At 32.9% G+C, this 27,069-nt stretch overlaps 2 protein-coding genes across 2 annotated transcripts; one reads left to right on the top strand and one right to left on the bottom strand.

Moving 5' to 3' along the window:
* On the top strand, positions 1 to 26,605 carry LOC133179046 (protein O-mannosyl-transferase 1-like). The gene is made up of 33 exons (XM_061313740.1): positions 1 to 235; positions 1,744 to 1,892; positions 1,996 to 2,100; positions 2,383 to 2,454; positions 2,893 to 2,967; positions 3,055 to 3,097; positions 3,244 to 3,313; positions 3,979 to 4,120; positions 4,219 to 4,245; positions 4,616 to 4,694; positions 4,817 to 4,894; positions 5,149 to 5,198; positions 5,407 to 5,513; positions 5,767 to 5,860; positions 7,575 to 7,653; positions 17,113 to 17,242; positions 17,601 to 17,687; positions 17,936 to 18,039; positions 18,292 to 18,342; positions 18,430 to 18,576; positions 19,679 to 19,787; positions 19,912 to 19,977; positions 20,072 to 20,165; positions 21,063 to 21,218; positions 21,672 to 21,904; positions 21,999 to 22,091; positions 22,500 to 22,596; positions 22,767 to 22,859; positions 22,976 to 23,090; positions 23,627 to 23,844; positions 24,684 to 24,810; positions 25,176 to 25,353; positions 25,612 to 26,605. Exons 1-33 carry the CDS (start codon positions 133 to 135, stop codon positions 25,802 to 25,804), a joined length of 3,564 nt encoding a protein of 1,187 aa, XP_061169724.1. The 5' UTR covers positions 1 to 132; the 3' UTR covers positions 25,805 to 26,605.
* LOC133179205 (uncharacterized) lies at positions 9,227 to 13,893 on the bottom strand. The gene is made up of 18 exons (XM_061313998.1): positions 13,855 to 13,893; positions 13,621 to 13,698; positions 13,472 to 13,540; positions 13,282 to 13,365; positions 13,081 to 13,161; positions 12,587 to 12,700; positions 12,256 to 12,348; positions 11,975 to 12,088; positions 11,707 to 11,796; positions 11,210 to 11,323; positions 10,911 to 11,003; positions 10,642 to 10,758; positions 10,411 to 10,500; positions 10,112 to 10,183; positions 9,902 to 9,976; positions 9,672 to 9,788; positions 9,401 to 9,454; positions 9,227 to 9,286 (listed from the first exon to the last, which is right to left on the bottom strand). The coding sequence occupies exons 1-18, from the start codon at positions 13,891 to 13,893 to the stop codon at positions 9,227 to 9,229; spliced, it is 1,554 nt and encodes a 517-aa protein (XP_061169982.1).
* Positions 26,606 to 27,069: the final 464 nt, after the last annotated feature.

Genomic DNA, 27,069 nt, shown 5'->3' with positions numbered 1-27,069 from the left:
TCTGCTGTTTTATGTAGATTTCTTTGCAACGAATTTAAATGTGATAGTAGATTTTTAAGAATTTAAGTACGATATACTATTTTCATTAAATAGATTTCTTTGTTATTAAAATACAGCTTTTGTCTTGTGGTCATGGCAAAAGCATTATCCTACTGTAGAATTAGAAAGCAGAAACTTCAAAAGTTATGCGGATTTTGGCAGATATCAAGTTTTCAGACTAGATGTTGTCAAGAAGGTTAGTGCTTATATGTTGACGGTGCTACCGTTTGTGAGATAGCAGGACCACTACATGAGTAATAACGAGCGCAGTGAAGCGCCGCTCGCGTAGCGAGCTCCATAGACAACGTGTACGAACGGAAGAAATTCGGGTTGAAATCTGCACGTTCAAAGAAATTTTTATCGTCCCATGTGAAAATATTCCATACTCCCAATAATCCTTTGCGGTGCATAGCAACATGGTGGCTTAAGCATAGCAACAACTTACTTGATAAGAATAATAAACAACGATTTAATTCAATTTCCATGCCAATTGCCCACAAAACTATCATTAACGTCATTGGTACACACCACTTTGTATGTGATGTCATATTTTCGTCACTTCAACTACTTGTGTATTTCCGATTTTGTCAGAAATATCCGAGAAGTTAGAATTTTGATCCAGATGCATGGGGAGTCTGCAATGTTAGAGAATATATACTTCAATAATGGTTTTAAAAAAAATTATGTATGATACACCGACAAAAATCACTCTTCAAAAGGCTAAGGCATCCACTGACTCAAAGCTTAAGTTATTTATGAGCATTAAAAATATTTATTTGCATAATTTATGTAAACAGTGCTTTTGTCCACTTCATTGCTCTTGACATTTTAATATAAATAACTGCAGTGGTCATTCGAGGCAACATTTACATAAATATCTCAAACTCGAAGCGTAAAACTCTGCGTGCAATGCTACCTCTTTTGAGATCTAAATCTCCCTCTTTTTCATCACAGTAGGTTAACATGTATGTCACCACTTCAAACTGCACAAGACATTTGGAAGGTCTAGTATACCTGTGACATCACATGATGTGAATGTGGTGTGGTGGTCAGTCTGATTCAATTGGTGGCCAGATAGCTCAGTTGGTAGAGCACCTGACCAAAAATTCAGGGGGCCAAGGTTCAAATCCCAGTATGGTCCGTTGCATTTTTTGCTCCTCTGATGTTACAGTTGCAATTCCATAATGAAGTCTAAAAAAAAAGATAAAATATTAAACAAACAGCGTTTAATCTACTATCCCTCTGCAATTTTCATTAAGAAAGAAGAGTTACATATCTGTGAACTTTTCTAGGTTATTGTTAGAACCTGAGCCAAAGAGCAGTGCTGCAATAATGGAAAAATAGTGTATTATGGATATTGAGATTTACAGTGGAAAATTTTTTTTTTTTGATCAATGTGCAGTACTCTGAATTTCCCTTTGCCCAAGCATTGTTGTAAAAGCTTAAAAATTCTTCAAGTTTGAGCTCCTCACAATTAATGATCTAATACCAGGGTAATTGACCATTATTTTCAAGGAAATTTCTGATACTGTATGGCAAACATTTTCATAAAGTGTGAGCAGGATACAGACTCATTTTTTTTTTCTCTGTACATTTACTCTAGTCTGGAGAGCTAATGCACTCTTAGCATACTTCGTTGTCCAAGACTCACAAAGAATAATTACATCGTTTAAAGTGTAACATTTATGTATTTTTATCTCACAGGCAACCTTCCAAACTTTGGGAGCAGTGTCCTGTCAGATATATCACAGATTGACCCAGATTTAGATGTCGGTGATAGACTTTCAAATCCACTGGAACTTCAGAAAAACATACAGTCAAGGAAATTACAGAACATCAGTATTCAAAGACTGGTAAATACTAACCTGAGCCAGAGGCTCTAGAGAGCCAAATGTCCATAATCTATCTATAGTGTGTGTCTGTCAAAGTTGTTTCCAAAATGCTTTTATTTTTCAGGCAATAAAGTATGGTAGAATGATGAAGATATTGGAGGAAAAACAGGATTTGGATGAAAGGAGGAAAACTTTTTCTATGACAATACAAAATCTGATGAAAGAAAAGGTACTTTTAAATAGAGAGAGATCAATATACACATGTATTACCCAGCTATGTGAAATTTCATTGTATCTTCTTGAAATACATGTACTGTCAAGTACATTTGCATTCAGTAAAAATCTTATTTCTTCATTAATAACTTCAAGGCTACATATTGTAACATTGGTATGTAAGCATGCATGTGTAGTGTAGATTCATGTCAGTTCATTATGATTGCTGGTTTCTGTGGGACATTATTATTAAGCCCAGGACCTCCTGATATGATGTTATACATATATATTTATCTAGAAACAAGAGGAAGAAATTATGAGAGTGAAGGAAGCAGCAAGAGAGTTGAGAGATAAACATGACACAGCAGTGGTAAGTTGTGAAGAACTGTCAATTATGATAGTCTCAGAAGGCATTTACAACAGCTTTGACTAATACATTATGACTAAAGATTTATTTTAAAAAAGATCTGATTTTTTTTGCTGATGAACAGAAAAATGCTATAAACTTTTTATCAAGTATATTTTCAGATGTCATTAATAGCATTCAATTCTCTTGATATGCTATTTTTATACCAAATATTCTTTTACTTGTAGTTTTTTTTTCTTTAAATTTTTAGAACTACGTCTTTAGAGATAGCAGTTCTGGTATTAATTAAATAACATTTCACACTTTCACTCTCACCCTTTTCTTCTCCTCATTTTTTACTTGACAATTAAAAATAAATAATACTGCTGGATATTATAAACTCTGTTTAATGATTATACGAGTACATATTATGTATTTTTTTTATCATTTTTGTCTGAACAGAAATCCTTACAAGATATTCAGCATGAAGTCAAGCTTTTGGCTTTTGGACTCCCAAACACGCTGAACAAGGAAACTGTACGTATACAAATCAGTGTCAGTGAAATGTTTGAAAGTTAAGTAAACAAGTTCTTTTGTGCCCTATAAACTTTATGATTTTTTTAGCCTGTAGATAATGAAGTTCTTCTAGAGACATCTGGATCTTCTGGTAAGTTTATGTAGTGTTCAGATTGTGTATACATGAAGTTATGATTCTTCACTTTGATAACTACATTTTGAATTTATTAAATGTCTTTTTGCTAAAACTACAGAAAAAAAATCACTATGGAGGCTGAATTTATAAATTTTCTGTAGAAATGCTGAAGGGGAGAGATATGATTTCTCACATAGAGCTTGCTGAGAAAACTGATATGATAAAATTCAGGTAAGAAGCTTTTTTTTTTAGCTCACCTGAGCTGAAAGATCAAGTGAACTTTCTGATCAGCTGTTGTCCGTGGTCCGTCTGCCTGTCTAGCTGTTCGTCTGTCCGTCCATCTGTAAACTTTTCATATTTTCAACTTCTTCTCAAGAACTACTGGGCCAATTTTAACCAAAATTAGTACAAAGCATCCTTGGGTGAAGGGGAGTATAAATTTTAAAAATAAAGGGCCAAGACCCCTTCAAAGGGGAGATAATCAACAAAAAACAAAAATAGGGTGGGGTCATTAAAAAAAATCTTCTCAAGAACCACTGGGCTAGAAAAGCTGAAACTTATATGGAAGCCTCCTGGGGTAGTGTAGATTCTAAATTGTTCAAATCATTACCCCAGGGATATGGTGGGGCCACAGTAAGTATTACAAGGGGGGAAATCTGGTGAAAAACAGCAGAGCCAGAGTTACTTTAGTGAGCTTTGTGGCCCATGGGTCTCTTGTTTATTAGTAACCAGGACATTGCTATAGCTATGCAAGAATTTCAAAAGGGGTAAAATCTTGCTCTCTCTCTCTCTCTCTCCCTCTCTCTCTCCCTATAATATATGCCTTATGCATGTGTGTCAAATGTTAAATATAGATAACATGTAACTGGATGTATTATAATGTTTATTTGTTTCAGTTCAGTTGGAAATGGAGCCTTTTATTTTGTTGGGGAACTAGCTGAAATTCAACAAGAGCTGCTGTCATATTTCTCCACAATGATAACTGAACAAGGATTCATTTTAATGACTGCACCAGATTTCTGCAAAGACTTTGTTACTGTGAGGGTTGTTATTTTGTGGTATAAGTCTTACTAAGATCTTCCAATCATTTAAATTTCTGTAAATGTTAATAAAATTAGAGTTTTGTTTACTTTCAGGAAGGCTGTGGGATAAGGAGAGACTTGGTAATTGGCATTATACACTGTCATACTTTCAATTTCTCATATCACCAGCATCTACAATAAATCAAATAAATTTTGAAAAGGTCACCCTTTTTTCTAAGCCAAATTTAATAAAATATTAGCAGTTGAATACTTCCATTCTTTTGAACATTCATACAATTTATAGAAATTTAATTATTTTTAGTAGTGGAGGAAATTGCATTTTAAGGGAAATAACTCTTATTGAGGTTATATTTTTGTCTTTGTATCAAAATATTGTGATGCATAATATTTACTAGTATTTTAGACTCATTAGTTTTATACATCTATTATTGTTGACATTGAAAATATTTTCTCATGAACATTTTTAATTTATAAATCTTTTTACTTGTAGACATATAAATTGCAGCAGCCCTATGTTGATAAAGGAGTACAGTATAGTGTTTTGGGTGCTTCTGAAGCATCATTTGCAGGTTCGTAGAAATTAATTTAGTAATACACATGTAGTAGTTTTAAATATAATTATTGTAACAATGTTTGATTATTTTCAAATGTACATGACTGTGTAATTTTAAATTATTTTGTCTATTTGTAGCATATTTAACAAAAATGAACATTACTAAGAAAGTACTTCCTTTACAACTAGTGTCTACTGGTCCAAGTTACAATTCAGGTAATTTTGTTTAAGATGACTATTGTACTGTGAAAGATATTTAATTATAAATACTTTTAACTTTTGAATTAAGATTAGTGTCTGTGCTTTGATAAAGTAATGTTGCATCATAAAGTAAAAAGTGTCAATAAAGTATTGTGGCATCATTCCAAACTGTACCATACAAATCTTTGAAAGTTTGCACAATATATGTCATTTCAATTTTACACACCACAGTACCTTGAAAATAATTTGATGGGGTTTCTTGATTTCAGTATGTGACCCAAAATATCCAGGATTATTTTCTGCAACACAAACCTCAAAAGTAAGTAAAAAAATCAACCAAGTTTCAAATTTGCATCTTGGTCTCAATTTGAATTAAAATCCCTTGGATATTAAGCCTGCAGATTGTAAATGTAGAAATTTAATCGTGCAGATGAGTGAGGATACAAATGTATCAAACAAGGACATGTTAAATTTAAGATTAAGTCTTTAAATACTGTGGTATAAATTTGCTCTCTTTTAATTCACAGACTAATTTGTTAGGAGTTTACTCCACATTGCCAGAGTGCTATGAAAAGTTTAAAGAGTTACAACAACTTTTATTTCATGTGTATAGGAACTTCAATATTCCAATCAGGTCAGTTTAAATTTCTTTAGAAGAATTATTTGTAAGAGACATTTGACTGTCTTTAGGAATCACAGATATTAAAATTTAAGTATTTCAAATGCTGATTTTTTTTCCCAATCATCTCATGTTACCAAAGAGATTAAAAATTTCAATTTACTCTGGGAGACGGGAAGCAGTTTCATAAACAATTTTATCATGAATGTTTTAGTGTAGGAACATCTCATCAGAAATTTACTAGAATAAGAATTCTGTTGGTTTTCAGGTTAGTGTTAGTTCCTGCTCATAAGCTGAAGTTGTCTGAGGAGATCAGGGCAGAATTACAGATGTGGACACCAAGTTTGCAAGATTACTTATCAGTAAATCTCTTTTTGTCAAAAGTTTCATGTTTGAACACATGTTTTCTAGCAAAATCCATGAATAGAAGCTTTTATCTACTGTGTTCTAATTATAGCAGGGTTCATACTGCAGAATCATCATTGTTCGTGGGGAACAAATGTTTGTAGATTTTGTAGTTTACCCCTACCCACAAATTTATATACACTTGAACAGTAACTGTGTCAACATATCAATTCAATGAATTTTCTGAAAATGTGAGTTACCCGTGAAATATGTCAGACTGTTTGTGTCGAGTTCATTTAGCGATTGGACGTCAATTCTCCACAAACACTTGATTTGACAAATAAACTTTATTTTATTAAGGAATAGTGTGAATAAATCCCCACATAGTCCATACAATGCTGTGATTTTTTTTTTTTTTCATAAAATAGCAAATTTTTAATCAATTCAACTCAGTTAAGCCCCACCAAAATATTGCTAATTAACAGACGAGCATGATATCAGTCATGTTTTTATTTTCATTAATAAACAAATTGTTATAAGTCAGTAGTCTTCAGTTCTTAATAATAACAGTGAATAAAATTCTACAGTTTTCTTTCTATCTGTTCAGAGTTGTAAGTAGGAAATGTATTTGGACAAGTAACATCTGTTGGCAACTTTTCCAATGGACAAATGGATATTTTATTCAGGCCCTTAGGAAGCAATTTCAGTTGGGGGAGGGGGGGGGGGGGGGCACAGCCATACAATTTTCAGTTGACAGTTGAGGGGGCACTACCAAAAATTTCCTGACAAGCAAAAAAAAAAAAAAAAAAAAATGGTCCTCAACTACCAAAAATTCTTTGACAAGCAAAAAAAGAAAAAGGTCATCAGACATTATTATTGAGGGGGGCACAAGCATATAGTATCTATGTTTACTATAGTAATCTATATATCGGCCAAATTATTGGGCACCCCCCCCCCCCCCCCCCCCCCCCGGTTCCTATGGCCATGTTAGTTAATGTTGAGCTCTGTGCAGTAATTATCTGAGAAATATTTTCTTTTTAGGTTTCCATTCTTTGTTCTAAATAGCAGAAAGGATCAGGATGATAAAATATGCTATAGTAATTCAGTTACGGAAAAACACATTTAAAGCAAAGTCATGGGGACTAGTCAATTTTCTATATTCATAAATTTGCTGTCTCAGTTCATTATAACCGTAAAAATTTAGAAGGAATTGTTTAGAATTTTGCTGGGGATCCAGAAAATTTCACTTTATCCTTATTTTTACTATATCCATGTACTAAACAAGTTTGATTGTATATTTTTACTATTTATCTAAACTGTATAACAATTACAACTTTTTCTACTAGGTGGCATCAATTTCTGTACTAGGGGACTACATAAGCAGAAGATTGGCTATACGAACTGTAGGAAACAAAGAATTTGAGGCAACCAGACTTCAAATGGTGAGTAAGATGATACAAAGAGAATTCAATTTTTCTTATAGAAAGAGATTTAAAAAAAAAAAAACAACAAATAATTTGCCTTTGCACAAACTTACAGAACTATGGAAGAATACTTGTTGTGTATGCAAAAGAAAATCATTTAGTATATTTGTTAATAAGTTTAAAGGTTTGTGAATAACAAAACCTACTTTTATTGAATTGCAACCAAGCATATCGGTACAGTTTTTGATTTGATCCAGACCATTGCTACCCACACAGTGTTATTCAATCTTGTTTAATGACTTTGTAGGTCTATGCTGAGGTGCTGGATACAACAAAGTTGATAGCCGTACTTATGGAGTATGGATCTGTAAACAGAGATACTGTAGGTTCCATGAAAAAAAAATAATTTTCTTGTATATTTTTTGTTTTAATTTATCTTAACATATGATATTAATAAGATTAAATAAACAAAAACCCTATTCTGGATGTACTGTAATATTGTTTTGTACTTATGTTATTTTGCAGCTTCTATATGGTATAGAGGTTTAATATTTGAAACATTTTTTTTTTCAATTTTGTATTATAATTGTTTTAACTTTTTTCCCCCTTGTTGTAGGGAACCTACCAGATGATGAAGTTAAATTTCTTAAGCCAACCAGACAATAGTCAGAAGAGCTTATGAAATGGAATGTATGTGTAGACTGAATGGGGAGAAATATTGATTTCTAATTATAGATCCTCTATGGACAGTGGATTTTAATTCACCATAATAAGATTGGGATCAATTCAAAGAAAAGTTTTCAAAAAGATTGACATTTTTATCTGTGCTTAAAATATTAGAAATAATACATGTACATTGTAGTTGTTTCCCTTGACAGATTATTGATATAAGAACAAAGAGTATTTTTACATTTTGTCTAGATTATCTTGATTTGGACCAAAAATGTTGAATTATTAAAGCCTTACTCAAGTTACATAACTGTCATGTTTTCTCTGAAATTGATGCAGTTGGCAGCAGGTATGAATACAATACATTGTATTATCATAAAAATAATGTGATGATTCATAGAGAGGTTGTCTTGTGGATGTAAAGTGTGAGACCCTCTCAGACAGGGTCAGGAAGGTGGTAAATGGATTATGAAAGCTATCTGATAGACTTATAATTGCTCCATCAGTAAGTAAAAAAGAAATGAAATTCAAATTGAATTTATGCGACCTTTTTTGGGAGGAGAGGGGATTTATTAAAAGTCCCTAAGATATCAGTGTGCGCACATTACTCTCTGCTGCTGAATGACTGGCTATGAGGATAAAAAATACATATACATGTATAAACATATTCTGGTACCTGTATATTCTTTTGAAATATTTAGTTGGGGAAGGGGGGGGGGGGTATATGTTGCAGTTATTTGCAGAACAGTCAAAAAAAAGATGAGCATGCCTACCTACACACAAAAGAAAGGATTGGTGACAAAGAAAAATCATGCAGAGGGTGCAAGGGGCAGAGCCACTTTCAACACATCAGCTCTTTGACAGTTACGCTGAAACTTATATTTGTTAGGCCACTGCATTCAAACTTTAACTACGTAAGGATTACTCCATCTCCTCAATACAAAGGGCTCACGACGTGACCGGTTGACAGGGAATGATTACTCCTTCATGGTACCTAATCCCAGGCGTCCAAGTTCTTGTGCCTTTTTCGATTTAAAGTATTGCTATGAGGATTTATCCTTTAGTTATCCTCACTTTGTTCATTTACAGACAAACCCAAAGGCAAGTAAAATTTCATATAAAGAATTTATTTAGACTAAAATATAATTAAATTAATAGCTGATCAGGTGGGAAAAGTTTTCAATAAGCACAAAATGCAGTCCATTATGGTATCATATGTAAACATAGTTTATTGGAAGAACTTGGAGAAGATTGGTGGAAGACCTTGGATGAACTTGGTTGATCCTAAACTTAGTGGAAGAATCGGGAAAAGAAACCAAGAGCTCTCTTCTTTCTTTCTTTGATATTCTTCTAAAAAATGAAATAAGGAAAAATTAATATTAGTAATGGATGGGTATTTCTTATACTGGTAATATGTCAATTCATCTGGTACAAAATGGTTATAGAAACATTGAATTTACTTACATTTCTGCATAAGAACTTGAAAGACAAATTCCATTTACTTGCTTTCTGGCATACCTGCAGAAACAAATTCATAAATCACATATGTAATAACTGTTTCTAAATAAATTATAAACTGTTATTAATTGCTCTACTCAAAGGGGAAATTGGGTGAGAAAGAATAATTTGCTGAAATTTAAAAGAATTATGAAATTTTATAAAATATAAAGCACGCCTTTACTGAAACCATTTATTAATGAGTTAAGTTCTATGATATAAAGTACTTAAGAAATACCTGTTCGGTTTGTTTTTCTGTATCTGTGAGGTTTGTCTCATATTCAGGGTGACCTGTATCTGTAGTCTGCTCAGTAGGGATCATCTGGGTGCAAATATCAGCCAATGACAACGGGTCCTAAAAGTAACAAATCATTTTATATATCTTGTAACTTACATTCTCATTCGCACTTGTTTATTTGTGTACAAAAATTTGGTTTAATGAGAAGAAATGCAAAAATAATCACAAACCTGTGTCGTTAAGACCTCCATACAGAACACAGTGGGTTGTAACATCAGTTTTATGTATGGATTCACATCCTCGTCCTATAAAAGAAAAATTTCATCCTAATATTTCTAAAATTCTATCACTTTTGATTTCAATGCCTTATTACATCTTTGCTGTTTTTTTTTCTCCATTTATAGTATCATGATAGAAAACTGTTCCGAACATCTACTCACTTCTAACTCCCTGGTGTCTTTCTTGCTAGAACAGACTCTGTATTTTTTCTGTTCTTCGTTTACATTCTCTTCCTAACACAAAAAATAAAAATAAAATAGAAATTTAAAGAGATGAACTGAATAAGACAATTATTTCTAAATAGGTATTCAGACTCTTGGCTGTGTATCTTTTAAACTTACAGTTGGAAATTAGTTTTTTAAATATAACTAGTAAATCTCTGTATGAGTATAATCACAAATTATAGCATTTAGTGATGATTGAGAAATGAAAATTCATTGGAAGGAGTATGGTAACTTACGATCACCGTGTTTAGCCTTGGGGTGTAATCATTTCTCTTTTGCCACTCAAATTCGTAACTTGCGTGTATAGTGTCATCACCCACAAATGGCTGAAATATAAAATAAATTATGAATACAACACTCTTCATTCTTGCATATTTCTTTAATTATCAGTTTATGGAAGTCTTAGATTTAAAATTATCCTTCTGTAATGTCAAGCTGTAAAAGGGGGGGGGGGGATAGACACTTACTTCCAGGCATAGCAGCTGTCGACCCAGCCAACCAAGGTACTCTTCCCCACTAGCAAATTCTGGTTCAATGTCTTCCTTGTTATTTTCTGCTGTCAATTTTCCCCCGGGTTCTTCTTCCTGGAAGAAATTACGAACCTAAGTAAAATTGATTAAAACAGTATTCTTGTTTTGAAAGTTGAATTAAACTAACAACAAAAGAGTGTCTTGATAGTAATATTTTATAATTTGTAGGAGCTTCATATACATGTATGTAATGAAAAGTGGCTTACAAAATGTGTCTCAAGCCTGGGTGTGTATTTGAAATCATCCCGACTCCATCGACGGAAGAAATAGAAATGATCTGCGTTTTCTGGTAAGAAAGGCTGAAAAAAAGGAAGATAGATAACATTCAAATCTTCCATTGAAAGCATATTTCAAATGATGAAATTATGCCATATATTGCAATTTTTACATGTATTAATTATGATAGTGCATTTAAACCATAAGCACAGTTATCATTCATTTTAATTTCATTTAGGCATTTATTTGCAGAATTTTAAATTCTATTATTTCTATCTTTATAACCTACTTCAAGGTAAGGGAGTTGTCGATCTAACCATGCTAGATATTCTGCTCCGCTGGCAAATTCTGGTTTTATGTCTTCATCAATTATTTTTTCGTTCAATTCTTCCTCTGTTTCCTCCTTTAAAAAAATATTATCAATAACTTAAGATAAATTAATATCAGGTTTGTTCTGTTTGAAGGTTCTTTTGTGCTGAAAAGTAATTGCAAAGTTTATTAAAGATATATCACTGCGCAAAGTTTGCTTGTTTATGCGTGTACGTAATTTTGGCGCAACTGAATATTGACCAATATAGAAGAATGAAAATAAAATGAAAATTTGGTGACAATAATATCGACGAATAGGAAAAACAGCTAGACAGATAATCGCGAAACTGATATTTCTAAATCAGGCCTTAGTCCCTACAATTTATCTATCATACAGAGGGAAACTTGCAACAATCGGAATTATAAACACTATGAAACATTTACTGATATATTGAAAAAGTAAGTCATGTAACTTACGATCACTGTGTTGAGTCTTGGGGCGTAATCATTTCTCTTTCGCCACTCAAATTCGTAACATGCGTGAATAGTGTCATCATTCACAAATGGCTGAAATGTAAGTTATACTTGTAATTAAGAAAATGATACATTTTCTTAATTACAAGTAAAACTTACATTTCAAATTAGTATCATACTAATTTCTGATTATGTTTTAAAATTTGTTACTTAGATTTAAAATTACCTTATTGTAATGACAAAGTGTGAGAGAGGGAAAAACTATATTTACCTCAAGGCATGGTAGTTGTCGACCTAACCAACCAAGGTACTCTTCTCCGCTAGCAAATTCTGGTTCAATGTCATCCTCGTTATTTTCTGTTGTTAATTTCCTGGGCTCTTCTTCCTGGAAGAAATTACAGAATTCGAAGGTTTAGTTAATTAATTTGACAGCAGTGTTATTTTAAATGAATAAATATGAATACACATACAATTAAAAGTAAATTGCTATTGGGATTGAAAGAACTATTTTCAATTAAATAAGCTGAATAATATTAATGGAAAGTGACTTACAAAGAGTGTCTCAAGCCAAGGGCTATATCTGAAATCCTCCCGACTCCATCGACGAAAGAAATAGACATGATCTGCGTTTTCTGGTAAAAATGGCTAAAAATGGAAGAAAATACTGAAATATGTCCATTGAAGAATATCTAAAATGATAATTTTCTACGAGCCCTGGAAAATGATTGCTAATTTGCTATTTTGTAATTTTAATTAATTTATTGCTTTTGGAATTATAATACACACTACATTCATAGTTTACCATCTTAAATACAAATATTCATTTCGAAACATGTGTCTACTGAATTTTTAATCAGGTGATTTCTTTATCTAATTTACTTACTTCTAGGTAAGGGAGTTGTCGATCTAACCAGTCCAGATATTCTGCTCCGCTGGCAAATTTTGGTTTTATGTCTTCTCCAGTGTTTCCTTTGTACAATTCTTCCTCTGTTTCCTCCTTGAAAACGATAAACCGTCAGTTAAAATAAATTTATACAGTGTTGTCTTGTTTGAAAATTCTTGTATAATAAAAAGTAATTTACAAAGTATATAAAAATGTGTCTTTTTTTTTGGTTTTGTTTTGTTGTTTTTTTTGTGTTTTTTTTTTAATTATTATTATTATTATTATTATTATTATTATTATTATTATTATTATTATTTGGGGGGGGGGGGGTTAATACACATGTATGTAATTTTGCGCAAATGAATATCGCCATACACAGTAGAATATTTTCCTGATAAATATTTCGGCAGTGAATAAAAAAGTAACTATAATAAAGTGAAATGATCACCCCTGAATGAAAAAATCCCGAAACTGGTATTTCATTTTTCGTATACCTTAATTGTTTCCAATTCATCTGCGTATTCTTTGATCCTCCACAGCTCTCTTGCTATGGTTGCATCATCGGGAAGATAAATCTGTAACATCACCGAAACTATTAATCATGAACAATAAACTTTAAATGTTACTTGCTTTCATATAAAATTAACGATAACAATAAATCATACACTATGAAATAATGAAAGTGTAAAAATTACCTGTAAAATATTCCCAGGTATATCTGTGAAATTGTCTTCTCTCAAGCAGTTCTGGGAAAGATTTGCAATTTCTTTCTTAGTTTCCTAAAAAAGAAAAGCTTTTACGGTGACTCCCAATATTATGCTAAATTTGTAAAATTAAATTCATATAGTCATACAAAATTATTTGAAAGGGAATAATATTTACTACCGTGTATCTATCCTCTTCCTTAAGCTCTAGTTCTTTTTTGAATTCAGTCATATCATTTTGAACGGCAGCCTAAATTCAAAGGACAATGGTAAGTAGGAGTAAAATTTTCTCTCGTAAGAATGAAAGACATCGTAAAATCGTTGACTTACTTTCATCTGGTTCAGCCTGTCGTTCACGCTCATCAGAAATTCTCTACCATTTCTGAATTCTATTTTCTCGTCCGCATCCTGCAGAATTGGAAAGGCATATCATGACATTAAATTTTATAGAAAAATGTCAACGTTTTTTAAAAGATAAATAATATTTTACAAAAAATTACCATGTTTTTAATTTTGTTGAAGTTATAGAGCTGCTATGTTGCACGTTACTAGTTGCAATCTAACATTAAAGTAATTATGACGTCTTAGTAGGAAAAACTCCATCATAGAAACGCCTTTCCCTGAACCACGCCCGATTAGTTTTTTTGTTTTTGTTTTTTTTAAATTAATTTTTGAAGGGGGGGGGGGTATATAAAGAGGCCAAAGTTATAGGCCTTCATGAATACTGAATACAATTTATGAAAAAATGACAATTTATCCCCCCCCCCCCCACCACCACCACCACCACCACTTTTGTGCACATCAAAATAGTTTGATCGAAAATTATAATCACAGCTATTATAATTTTTTTTAATCAATATTTTCGTTACATTTAACTAAATATTGGTGATATTAAACTTACCATTTTTTTACATTAACTTTCAAGCTTAGCTGTTCATAAATCGCAAGTCTTCACATTTTCACATTAGAAGCAATTGTGACGTAACAATTTAGAAACGTTACTGATGGGAACGTTTCAAGCCCTGTGTAAATTAGCATTTTCTGTGATTGCATTCAACAAAGAAATCAAAGTACTCCAATTTCAAAAGCAAGTTCTGAAATTGGATATATTATTTGGAAGTACAAAGTAATTAGTTAAACTTATGTTGTGTCGCAAAACTTATTCTTTAATGCTCTAATCTCGGATTTTCAAACGTTCAGATATTGGTTTTTACTTTAGTTTCTTTCTGAAGATTTCCGGTTTTGAATTTTGAGAGATTGAAGAATTATTTTCTCCGATGACGGCGACGCCTCAGTTTAAATGGTAATATTAAATGTATTCCTCCTTTTTTATGGGGGATAGGGGTTTTGGGTTAGATATATCCCCAGTACAGTTACTTACTTACTTACTTACTCACAACGAGACAGAGGTAATACTCAGTAGGTTACCGAGTATTACCTCTGTCTCGTTGTTTCTTGATAACTGGAGGGACGTATACCATATGTCCCTAATAACTACTAATTCGCAGTTTTTAAACAACTAGCGTTACCCCTGTCCCCCATAAGAAAAAAACTCAACCTGATGATATATTAAGTGCGACCGTTGGATCGAGCGCAGTTGTGTATAAATTTATCACTGATCACTTATAATTCTTCAAAATCATATGTCAGTTTTAAATATTGTTAATATTGCTAACAGTCAAATTGAATTTGAATTACCATACCTATAATGGATTCCTAAGTACATAAAATTCTTACAAAGATACATAGCAGATTCCAGTAAATGTTCTCACCAAACCTTAGTTAGAATAATCTAACTGTGTCTCGGGACAAGCCCTCACCACAGTTAGAATATGTCCCATATACTTGCAATGTAGCAAATCGGAGTGGATCAACTCCGAAATGATTTTGAAGAATACAAAAGGAGTTGCACTGAAAATAACTACTAAATTAATCATAACAAACCTTTTTGAGATTGTATATGCCTATTAACCCAAAGAATAATCCATATAAATACGAAAATTCAACTCATTTTCTCAACGTTTTTTCCTTGCTTCAAATTTAATGCCATGTTGACATTCGGAACTCTCTGGATTGTTCATAGAAAATGCACAGAGTTCGAGTTATTGCCCATGTTTATTTTGCAACATTGCCAATATATGGAACGAATTCTATCGCTAAACCGGATCCGTAGGACAATATCATTTTAACGATAGAATGTTCTATCTAACCAAACCTAAGCTTTTTTTACTCCTCACTAAAATAATACGTTGACGGTGCGACCGTTAGCCCATAATGCCGTTAGGGCAAGAGCAGATACCTATTCAGTTTTAATTTAGATGTGCCTCGTAAACAGCGTGTAACATTTGGAACGTCTAGAACGTCACATGACGTTGTAATATTCTAGTTGCATTACCAAAAGTCTGAAAATTGCAAATTTTAACAAAAGAACGTTAAGCTACTATTTATCTGGAAGATCCATTATATCAAGGTACATGTAAGTTTATTTTTGGTGAACTTTTGTTGCTACCATGAGAACGTAGTTTGTGGTGAGATGCAACTCATAAAGGATTTTGGGTCCAGATGTTACTGTGGAAAAAAAATCATTTGGATCAATGTGCAAAGTCCGAATTTTCTCTTCACCCAGGCATTGTCTTTATAGCTCAAAAAGCAATGCTTGATATTAACAGCAGTGAAGGAGAAACTTCAGGAGTACTGTACAAAAATATATTTAAGAATTGGTGTAAATACTTGCAAACTCCTAAGGTCTTTTAGAAAATTTGAAATCATAAAATTTTACCAAAATCACTAATATCAAAATGTATGACTTTTCAGCACTTTTCACAACTATTCCCCATGTTAACTTATAACTGGATAAGTGACTACTGGTTAGGTTAGAATTCTTGGAAAATGTCCATTCTCATGTAAAAAATATAAATATATATTTACATTTCCAAATATGTTTCCTTAGGATTCTTTGCAAATTAGAGTATTGTTCATTTTCTCATGAACTACCATGGATGAGCATGAATATCTCCATTGTTACGTCATAATACCATACTTGACGTCAAAACTATGCTTTAAAAATGACGGTTGAATTGTTGCACCTAATCAGAAAAATAGTGTAAATATAAGAAATGAATTTAATTTTTGAAGATTCATGAGGACATGAACTACGACGCTTCACGCTGGCATATTTCATGAAGCGCGTTAGCTTCAATAAATTGAATACAATAAATTGTACTTGGACCCAGCTGGCATGGATTTGCCCTAGGAATATACTCTTTAGACATTGGTCATTTATATTAAGTGGTATGTATAAGCTTTGGTTCAAACTTGTATGGATGTGTATTCAGGAATGCATACTTTCAAATCTGCTTGACACTCAGCATATGTAAAAAAAAAAAAACCAACATAGACAAGGTGATTGAACAGGTTATTTTTTGGGAGCAGGTCCATTACAAAGTATCTATAAACTTATCTGGACCAAACTTGCAGGGATGATACACTACCAGACAGAGACCTGATTCAAGTGTTGCATCTGTCCTAAATTTTCTGGCTGATTAAATTGTGAAAGATTTTTGTCCATTCCCAGTAATTATTATCCCTACCCTAACCAAACTTGCATGGATTTGCATATATGGCCATCTATTTGGGGGTAAGACTTTGCTTACTTATAGATAACATTTGTTTAGGTGATCTTCATAATGTTTGATTACCTATTTTTCCTATTTAATGCAAACAGACCATAATCACTGCATCTGAGATTATCTGTATTATATCTGTTATTCATTTTTAAGAGTTTTCCAAAATGAATATTATTTTTGAACAGATTTTATCAAGCTAAAATAATCATGGAGATTGAGAGCTCAACCCCACCTGCTGAGGAGCAGTCAGGGGAGAGAACTTTGTCAACGTCTTATCCACAAGATGATATTCATCGGCGACTTTTGCCCGAACCACAAAGGGTTGAGGTACTATATGTAACTCTTTAAGTATGTAATATGGAATACTTACAAGTATACTTGCAATGGGATGAATTTTTGTTGTAAAAAAGTAAATGTCTTAAGTGTGAAGGTGCAGTATGCTAGTAATTGCTAGAAGCATCTTTTAGAAAAATTGTGAAATTTAACACATAAGGGAAATTAAATCAATAAAATGAGGAATATTCTATGGAATTTCCCACATAAATATGAAGTTAACTATTTTAAACACTTAGATATTTGTAAGATCCTATCTTTTGTACAGGGAGATGGTTCCCCAATGCCAGGAAACCTGCAGGAAACCTACAGAAGATCCAGAACAGAATCAGCTAAACCATTCTCTGTACGGTTTGAAGTGGACATTGTACAGATCCTCTTATTTGTGACAGCACTAGCTACTAGACTATGGATGCTGGGTCACCCCAGAGCTGTGGTGTATGGGTTACAGTATTTGATAAGATTTGTTTAAAAAATATTTCTTTTAATGACAGTAAAATTAGAAAATATGGAAGGGTTCTGATATTAGGTCTATAGAGGAACTGGAGCCATTCAAGCATTTTGAAAATATTTTTCTGTATTGGATCAAGTTTTGATCTCAATTATATTTAGTAATTTAAAAAATTTTCTGCAGCTAGATGCTGACTTAGGTCAACATAATTTTGCATTGTATTACTCCATTGTAGATTTGATGAATTACATTTTGCCAAGTTTGCATCCCTGTATATGAAGAGGATATTTTTCTTTGATGTTCATCCACCATTAGGCAAACTCTTGTTAGCATTAGCAGGTTTGTTGTAAACTGAGTGTTATTTTATAATAAGCTTATATAGATCTGATGATAAGGTACATAAGCTGCTAAGCATTGTAACTTTCAAGAAAGAAAATTTACAAAATTATGATAATGAAGAAATGTACATGCATTCCATATAATTACAATGTGCAGTGTTTGTCAAAATCAATTAAATGAATTGATACATTAGAACATGCATAAGTATGTAAAAAACGTACAGTAATTTATACAGATTTTGTTTTATTCCAGGAGGATTTAGTGGTTTGGGGGATAATGCAGATTTTGATCATATTGGAGCAGGTAAAATATCTAAACTCTCTTATTCTATTTTAGCACAGAAGACATGTATAATCTTCATGAACTTATTACCTGTTTATTCTAATGTAGGGTATTCCTCATCATTCCCCGTGTACACAATGCGACTACTTCCTGCTATGCTGGGGAGTCTGGTAGTTCCACTTGTGTATCAGATTGCAGTAGAACTGCACCTCTCTAGATGGGCTGCCCTGCTGGCAGGGCTTTGTATAGTTTTTGGTAAGCAGTACTACCCTAAGTAAAATCCTCTAATAAAGTTTAAAGAAATGTTTTATTGTATTAATTTATTTATAAGTTCACCTGAGCCCAAGCTCAATGGAGAATTTCTGACTGAAATTTTTCTATTTTGTGTGTTTTATTCTCTTGGTTCAAATTTCTGATTTTCAAGTTCATCCTTTGAATTTTTGGGTCAATTGAAAAAAATATGCAAAATATGCACAATGCATCCTTGGGAAAAGGGAATTTATGTTTGTGTTTGTTCAAATGAAGGATTGTGTTCCTCACCGGGGGGGGGGGGGGGGGGGGGGGGGAGGTAATTGATAATTAGGATAATTTAAATAGGGGTCAGATTTTTACATAGAAACAAAAATATCTTCAAGAACAGCAGGACCTAGGTTAATTGAAAAGCAAGCATGTAATATACATTGTAGTACACATTTTAATATACACTTTTTCATTTAATGACCCCCAGTTTTATTGAGTGGGGCCACACTCTTAGGGTAATGTCTTAAAAAGTGTAATGTAATACAGAAATTTTTCAGTAAGAACAAAGCTAAGATTTGTGTTATTGATAGCAATTTGTATCGTATTATGTACTGTATTCTAAACTTGATTCAAACTGTATTTAGTTTAGGGCCAGAAGAAGGGGTTCATTTTTTTTTATCAGAAAGGGAAATGTGACTCAGATGAACATTGGGGCCATTTGACCTTTTGTTTATTAATATATTATTATATACAGAAGATAAAACATATAGATATCCATAGGAAACACAGTATTTACAGTAAAACATGCTTATAGCAAACACGCTTATAATGAATTGATGCTTACAGCAAAGTGATTCTCATTCTCTGTGACTTTGAAATATATTGTAAACTTAACGGATATAACAAATAATTATGCTTATAACGAAGCAAAATGATCCATCCCTGGCAATTTGTTATAAGTGTGTTTTACTGTAGATTTTTACGAGGAGAGAATTTGTAAAAATAAAGTTGGAATAACATTATTCTCTACAGACAAATGGATGATTTAGTGTCTTTAAAAAAAATATGAAAAAATACAGTTGCTTATATCTATTTTTTTATGTAATATTTCTTCCAGATAATGCCATTTTAGTGCAGTCACGTTTCATGTTAATGGAAGGAATGCTGTTGTTTTTCATGTGCCTATCTATCTACAGCTACCTAAAGTTTAGGAATTTATCTCACAGGTATATATGTAAATTTTGCTTTATAAAATTTTACATATCAAGTTCAGATTTATTCATATTTGTTAGGTTTATGAGATGCCATGCATGCAACAGATATTAATAATATTTTGTTGTTTTCCAATAGAGAATTTTCTGTGCAGTGGTTTTTCTGGCTCAGTCTTACTGGAGTGTGTTTTGCTTGTGCTCTGAGGTATGATATTACATGTATCTGCAAATTCATCCAACAGAAATTATACACAAATTGCTATCAATGTATACATTTTTCTGCTGTTTTGTCTTTTCAGTATAAAGTACGTTGGTTTCTTCACTGCCGTTTTGATATTACTGCATGCAACTAGGGATTACTGGAACATGTTAGCTGATGTTAGCAAATCAGATGTAAGACTCAATGTTGAAAATAAAATCAAAAAAATATCAAATACATGTACTGTATATAAAACAAAAATATTTTCATGCTACAATAGCTTTCTCAAGATGTTAAACTTGTCAAATCTATAAAGGATTTTGTGAAGATTTTTATATCATGTTTGTGAACTCTTGTCAATATTTGTTGATCCTCCACCTTTCTTATCATCTCCCTAGCAGTAAATTTTCAATCTCCAGAGTAATGACCTGTTTATGCCTTAATAATTTAATTTTGTTTGTATTCTAGCCTCTGATTGGTTAATATCCAAAAAGGAACACAAATTATTTCTGTATAACCTGGTTTGGTATGGGGAAACACCCCCCTGACAACCAGCTGAATTGTCTGTATCCATGCAATCATCTCATTTCTAGTCCTCGGGATTCATGGAAAATTCCAGATTTAATAAATGCACCTTTTACATCGAACAGTAACTCGGATCTTACCGCATGTAATCAAACAACATGGCTGCTAGGACTATGTATCAGTTTTTACCTCCCCTCGCTTCCCATCACTTCCGTTACTACGGTTGTATTATTGAGCGGCAAATTTGAATTAATAAAAAGCAACGAAATTTTACAACCACAGTTGTTTAATGATTTTAAAATTAAATTATAAGGAATGACTCTAATTCTTGGCCAAATTATTCGAGTATAACCTGGTTTGGGTCAGTTTACGCTGTTTTATAATCCGCTTCGCGGATTATAAAGCGTAAACTGACCCAAACCAGGTTATACTCGAATAATTTGGCCAAGAATTAGAGTCATTCCTAAATTAATAAACAATGCTCAAATGAACTTTATATATAAAAGCTGCCAAATCTTTCAGTGAGTGTTGTGACTCCTAAGGTTTCTTTTTATCCTGTATTTCAGCTTTGCCTTGTGAAGCACCTGTTAGTCAGAACTCTACTCCTGCTAACTGTCCCAATCCTCTGTTATATACTGGTCTTCTACGTCCATCTCTCCCTCCTCATCAAGGCTGGGCCACACGACAACATCATGACAAGTGCCTTCCAAGCTAGCTTAGAGGTATATAGATAAGCATACATGTAAAATGTATAATGTGTAATCTTTTTATTGAGATTCAGAGGATTTCAATGAAGATGATGTATTTGTACTTGTGTAAAACTTTTTTGAATTGACATATCCATGTATACAAGTATTATAAGCACTGTGATGCAATTATGATTTAGTATTAACATTGTTAATGGATATTTTTTTCAAACACAGAGGACACTTTTTTTCTGGATGCTTGTTAATTAGTACACTAACAAGTGTGTTAAAGTGTCAAAATATGAAAATCCTGCTCAATTAAATACACTGTTGAATGTCTTTGATTATTGGAAAAGTGATGAAGAATATATTCTGTGTCGATGTACGAGAATTTCATGTTCGAGGAAAAATGTCTCGATAAATATTTCAGCTACATGTAATAAACTGTTCAGTTTATTTTTTGAATATATCAAAATTATTTTCTAACAGGGAGGTTTAGCTACCCTAACTAAAGGACAACCCCTCAATGTGGCCTTTGGCTCTCAGATTACCCTGAGACACACCCACTCTCTGTCTCCCGGGAAACCATGCTGGCTCCACTCCCACGCTCATGTTTATCCTGTCAGGTACCCTGATGGGCGGGGCAGCAGTCATCAACAACAAGTCACATGTTATGTGTTTAAAGATATAAACAACTGGTGGATCATTAAAGATCCAGATAGGTAAAGATTTTCTAAGCTGTTTAAGAATTATTCCCCTTAGATTGCAATGTACTTGTTGCAATAGGATTAAAGTGTGTCGTTTTCTTTTTACCAGTAATTTATTGGTTGTTGATGAGCCACCCAAACCTGTCAAACACGGAGATGTGATTCAACTTGTTCATGGTATAACCAGTCGTGCCCTCAATAGGTAGCTAGATCTTTTAAGATGAATGAAATGTAATGTGTTGATGCAATATAGTAATACATTGTGAGGGTTATAGCAGAATTTGCAGCACAAGAAAAATTCTGTTTTTCTATTTAACAAGCAAAAGAATAAAGATTACTGTAAATGTACTTTTTTCCACAAGGTTGTAATTCTGTGGAATCACAATTTCTGTTCAGTCCATTGGTAGAAAATTACACGGATTTCTTTGATTGTCCTCATATACCTTAAATGTAATAAGAGTATGCTGGAACAAATCACCTCGGAAAATTTTACTGCGTACATAGTGTAAATTAACCCCAACCAGATAAAAGTACTTCTACAAATTTTTCATTTGTACATTCTGTGGATGCAAACTGACTTTCTGATATTGAAATATTTGGGTTTTTTTAGTCATGATGTGGCTGCTCCCCTCACTCCCCAGAACCAGGAAGTCACCTGTTATATTGACTATAACATCTCAATGCCTGCTCAAAACTTGTGGAAAGTTGTAAGTGTAAACTTATAGATTCCTATATTGACTCAATAGTCACAAAAGCATGTCACAAAACACTTTCCAACCCTGTGTAAATTTAGATGTACATCGTGCCAATATGAAAATGTTTGCTATCTTCAAATCTGTTTAAAATCCTTTTAAAAAGTATACAACTGGTTTTGCAGGAGATTGTGAACAGGAAATCTGATGATGAGGCCTGGCAGACCATAAACAGCCATATCCGCCTACATCACGTGGGGACACTACAGGCTCTGAAGGTATGAATTCAGGTCATATATACAATAATAAAAATTCAGAAACTACTACCTTCTTAAGTGAATTACCTCTAGAGGACATTGCAACTATTATTTTATTTTGTACATTTGATATTTAGTCCACAGGTAAACAGCTACCGGACTGGGGTTTCTTCCAACTGGAGGTGACCACAGACAGAGTGACAGACCAACCAGCCACAGTGTGGAATGTAGAGGAACACAGATACACCAAAAGTAGGTCTTAACATTATATATATATGTGTGTACCTTAAATAATGTGGTGCTTCAGTCATGGTATGTTTCTTTCACATTAAACTAGATGTGTCACAGTGACACAAGTACCTAAGCCAGGTAGGGAAGAATTTGAATTCTTAGGGCTGAGTTTTCCTTAAATTTGGGCCACAAGATTGGAATTCAGTTTTAACCTGTGATGTGACACCATCATACAACTACACACCAGATTTCAGTTCCAGGAATATCTATAGGCATAGTAAAAATGTTTCAATGTTCAGGGGACATAATTCTGTAAAAAGTAGGTCATTTGCGTTGAGTCTCTCAAGCCTGGTTTTTAACACAATTGAAACACGAACACTCAAATTCAGCTCAGTATCTGCAATTATAGGAACAAAGCCAATGCAAGAACAAAATTCAATGACAATAATTTATTAAAAGAGAACCTTATATGGGAGGATGAAACTTGATGTTAGAAATGTGTATATATTGCCCTTGCTTCATAACTTTACTATAGAAGACAAACCTTGTTGTGTTAGGTCAGGATAAGGAGAGTCAGACGAGGGACATGGCTCAGTCTGAGATGATCCCCACAGAGCCCACCCACCTGTCCTTCTGGACCAAGTTCCTGGAACTCCAGTACAAGATGTTCATGGCTAAAGGTGATGTAGAAATGGAACACAAGTACAGCTCAGAACCAATACAGTGGCCATTCCTCTCCAAGAATATGGCTTACTGGATGAGTCCAAATAGTAATGTAAGTTAACATATCAATTAGTAGACTGTAGTAAAGACAAGAATGAATCAAAAACAGACCTGTCAACATTGAAAGTGTTCCTATCCACTTTCTTTGTTAACTGTAGATTGGTAAAATACATAAACATGATAAATGAATCCACAATACCAAATACCACTCTGACTTATAGACCTGAGGGAAAGCATATTGACCGAGCACAAAGTGTGAGAAAGTTAATTTATAGATAAGTTGTGTGGTCATAGAATTTGTGGTTTTTTCTTATAAAATGTAATGTGTACTGTAATTCATTACTTTAACAAAGTAATTGTAATTTAACTGATTACTTTTCTGAATGAGAGTAATGGTAATGGTTATTTGTAATGGTAAAAATTCCAAAGTAATTGTAATTTAATGCATTACATTTCAAAGTAATTGACCCCAAGTCCGATCAAAGACACACAAATACACCTATAGTATACAGTTTGGAGATGTAAAATTTTTGTTGCATCAAATCCAAGCTGTTTTAATCATAATTCCTAATGTTCCTCCAGTATAGTTTAGGTAGTTCTCATAAACTACTCATCTAAATAAAATGAAACCTTTTGAATAATACATTATGTAGATGGCAGAGCCTTTGAGGGCAGATTTTTGTGGTGCATTTTCATGTGGTTAAAGAGATTAAAATTCAAATATCATTTTGTCCATAAAATATGTTAAAAATATGTATTCCTAAAATGCTATTAAGAGTCTGTACAGTTAATACATTGTGTGGACGACAGAGCCTCTGAGGGCTGATTTTTGCTGTCCATTTGAAAGAAGAGAATAATAAAAATGTACCCATTTTATTACTTCACCTTTAGGCACAGATCCATTTAATTGGGAATCCCGTTATCTGGTATTCAGCCTGTCTGTCGGTGGCAGGGTATCTAGGACTGTTTATCCTGTATTTAATGAGGAGGAGACGAGGCTGCTTTGATCTTAGTGAAGGTAGTAACTTCTGTTTGCAGAATTATTCTATGTAATAATATATTAATGAGCAGAAGGATTTCAATGCATTCTGATATGTAGTTCTATCTCCTAATCTGTCTCTTGGTCTATGTACTTTTTTTATATATAAAATACATTGCTGTGTGTGTTATAGATTGCAAACTCATATCTTTTTCCTTTGATGACTCTAAATTAATCTTCCGAGCATATTGTTTATGCAGATCCAGCAACACAAAGCAATTTTAGAAAAATGGGTGTTCTCATCAGTTCAGTGCTGTTTCAGAACATGCAATTTCTGTCAAAAATTACATAATATATTATGTACTATTTGTTTAAGAAAATATTTTGTTTTCTCTTTATTTCAGGGGACTGGAGTCACTTTGTGTTTGTGGGAGAACTTTTAGTGGGAGGGTATTTACTGCATTATCTCCCCTTCTTCCTGACAGAACGCACTTTGTTCCTACACAGTTATCTCCCTTGTGTGATATATAAAGTACTGGCAATGGCAGCTTTTATTGATCATATTTATTTCTATATAAACAGGTAAATTTACTAGAAAAGTTATAGTCTTCATACTTTAGTTCTAATGAGGTGGTTTAATCAAATTAATCTGAAAAATGAATAATGTATTATTATTAAATATCTAAATGAAGTACATGTACTTCATTATTGATTCATGGTTTTGTTATTATTTGAAAATTGTTTTGCTGCTTACATGTACATAAATAGACAATGACATTTACATTATCACTGTAGTAGTATTTATAGTCTAACTTTAGGACCCTTTTTTTTTTTTTACAGGGTGTCATACATTCCAACTATGTTTACAATGTTCATGCTTGGACTAATCACCTGCATGTTGTGGGCTTTCTATAAATTGTCACCATTTTCTTATGGAATCACTAGTTTGACAGCTGAGGAGATTGTAGGTCTGATGTGGAGGGACACGTGGGATTTCCTCATTTACACCAGTGTGTCACCACCCCCCGAGTAAGGGGGAGAGTAATTGAACAGAGAATACAAAGGTTGTGAAAGGGATTGGTTTGTCATCATATACCAGGATATACAATAAGCTTGAAAGAATCTCTAATATATCTAGTCAATTTCATTCATATCATTAACTGGGATACAGATAAATGACAAGAAAAAAATAAATAAATAAAACCAACAGGGTATTCTATGCAATACAGCATATTTGTAAGCGATGTGTCCTTTAGGCTTTATGAATAAAGGTTTGGTAAAAGAGGATTGCCGTAAGAAGAAGAATCACACCTATTTTCTCTTGTATTAAAACAATATTAACATTCATATGAATTTTTGACTACCATGATTTTGTCTTGAATTTAATAACATGAGCAATATCTGCCAAAAATAATATTGGTTTAAAAAAAAATGTGTGAAATTAATGAAACAAGATCCTTCAGAAAATGAATTACTTCGTAGTAATCAGATATTCTTCTACAGTATTATCTATATGTAGAAAAGTATATATTGGAACATACAGTAAAGTTTTAAAAAGTGTCAAGAATTGATTATGCAGGTAGTACATTGTAACAAGTCTATCATGTGCTGTCAGATTAAATATAAGTAATGTGAAAGGTGAACTCTACATCTCTTGGATAGAATTGTTTGGGATGTGATGTCTGCAATAATAATAAATTCCCGTAAAACAATTAGACATTGTCTAGATAAGCTGCCATATTTCTGTGACTTTCAAAGCTAAAGTTGTGATTTGTTACTTTTGTCATAAAAAATATTTAACTTTTTATTTTGCTATTAAATTGATATAAAACTCTCTGTGTCTTAGATTTATATACAATTTAAGCCATACACAGATAGGGAATAACATCTATTTCATTATACCCCTGCTCCGAAGGAGAGGGAGGTATACTGTTGTACCCTTGTGTGTCTGTGTGTGTGTGTGTCTGTCTAACAAATTTTTTTGTTACAGTTTTCTCAGCAATTACTCATTACAGATGCTTGAAATTTTAGCACACTCTTTGTTTAGGCATGCCATATGGTGGGATTGATTTTTGTCCGAATCCTTGGTCAACTTCCTGTTTATCTATGCGTCTGTCTGTACCATACATCACAAATTTTCCTCACAGTTTTCTCAGCAACTACTCAACGCAGATGCTTGAAATTTTAACACACTCTTTGTTTAGGCATGCCATATGGTGGGATTCATTTTTGTAAGAATCCATGGTCAACTTCCTGTTTATCCGTGCGTCTGTCTGTACCATACATAACAAATTTTCG

Source organism: Saccostrea echinata, unplaced genomic scaffold (genome assembly GCF_033153115.1).
Source record: "Saccostrea echinata isolate AGI-Se365-2 ecotype Australia unplaced genomic scaffold, CSIRO_AGI_Sech_v1 ptg000004l, whole genome shotgun sequence".
Classification (NCBI taxonomy): domain Eukaryota; kingdom Metazoa; phylum Mollusca; class Bivalvia; order Ostreida; family Ostreidae; genus Saccostrea; species Saccostrea echinata.
Note: the sequence above shows the minus strand (reverse complement) of the source record. Positions and strands in the feature narration are given on the sequence as shown.

Excerpts from the sequence above, each read along its gene's own strand:
- LOC133179046 (XM_061313740.1), top strand. The coding sequence starts at position 133 with ATGGCAAAAGCATTATCCTACTGTAGAATTAGAAAGCAGAAACTTCAA. Across the intron at positions 5,514-5,766 it reads AACTTCAATATTCCAATCAG|GTTAGTGTTAGTTCCTGCTC; the intron begins GTCAGTTTAAAT and ends GTTGGTTTTCAG. Across the intron at positions 22,597-22,766 it reads CTCAAAACTTGTGGAAAGTT|GAGATTGTGAACAGGAAATC; the intron begins GTAAGTGTAAAC and ends CTGGTTTTGCAG.
- LOC133179205 (XM_061313998.1), bottom strand. The coding sequence starts at position 13,893 with ATGGAGTTTTTCCTACTAAGACGTCATAATTACTTTAAT. Across the intron at positions 13,699-13,854 it reads GACGTCATAATTACTTTAAT|GATGCGGACGAGAAAATAGA; the intron begins GTTAGATTGCAA and ends CCAATTCTGCAG. Across the intron at positions 9,455-9,671 it reads CAGAAAAACAAACCGAACAG|GTATGCCAGAAAGCAAGTAA; the intron begins GTATTTCTTAAG and ends TTGTTTCTGCAG.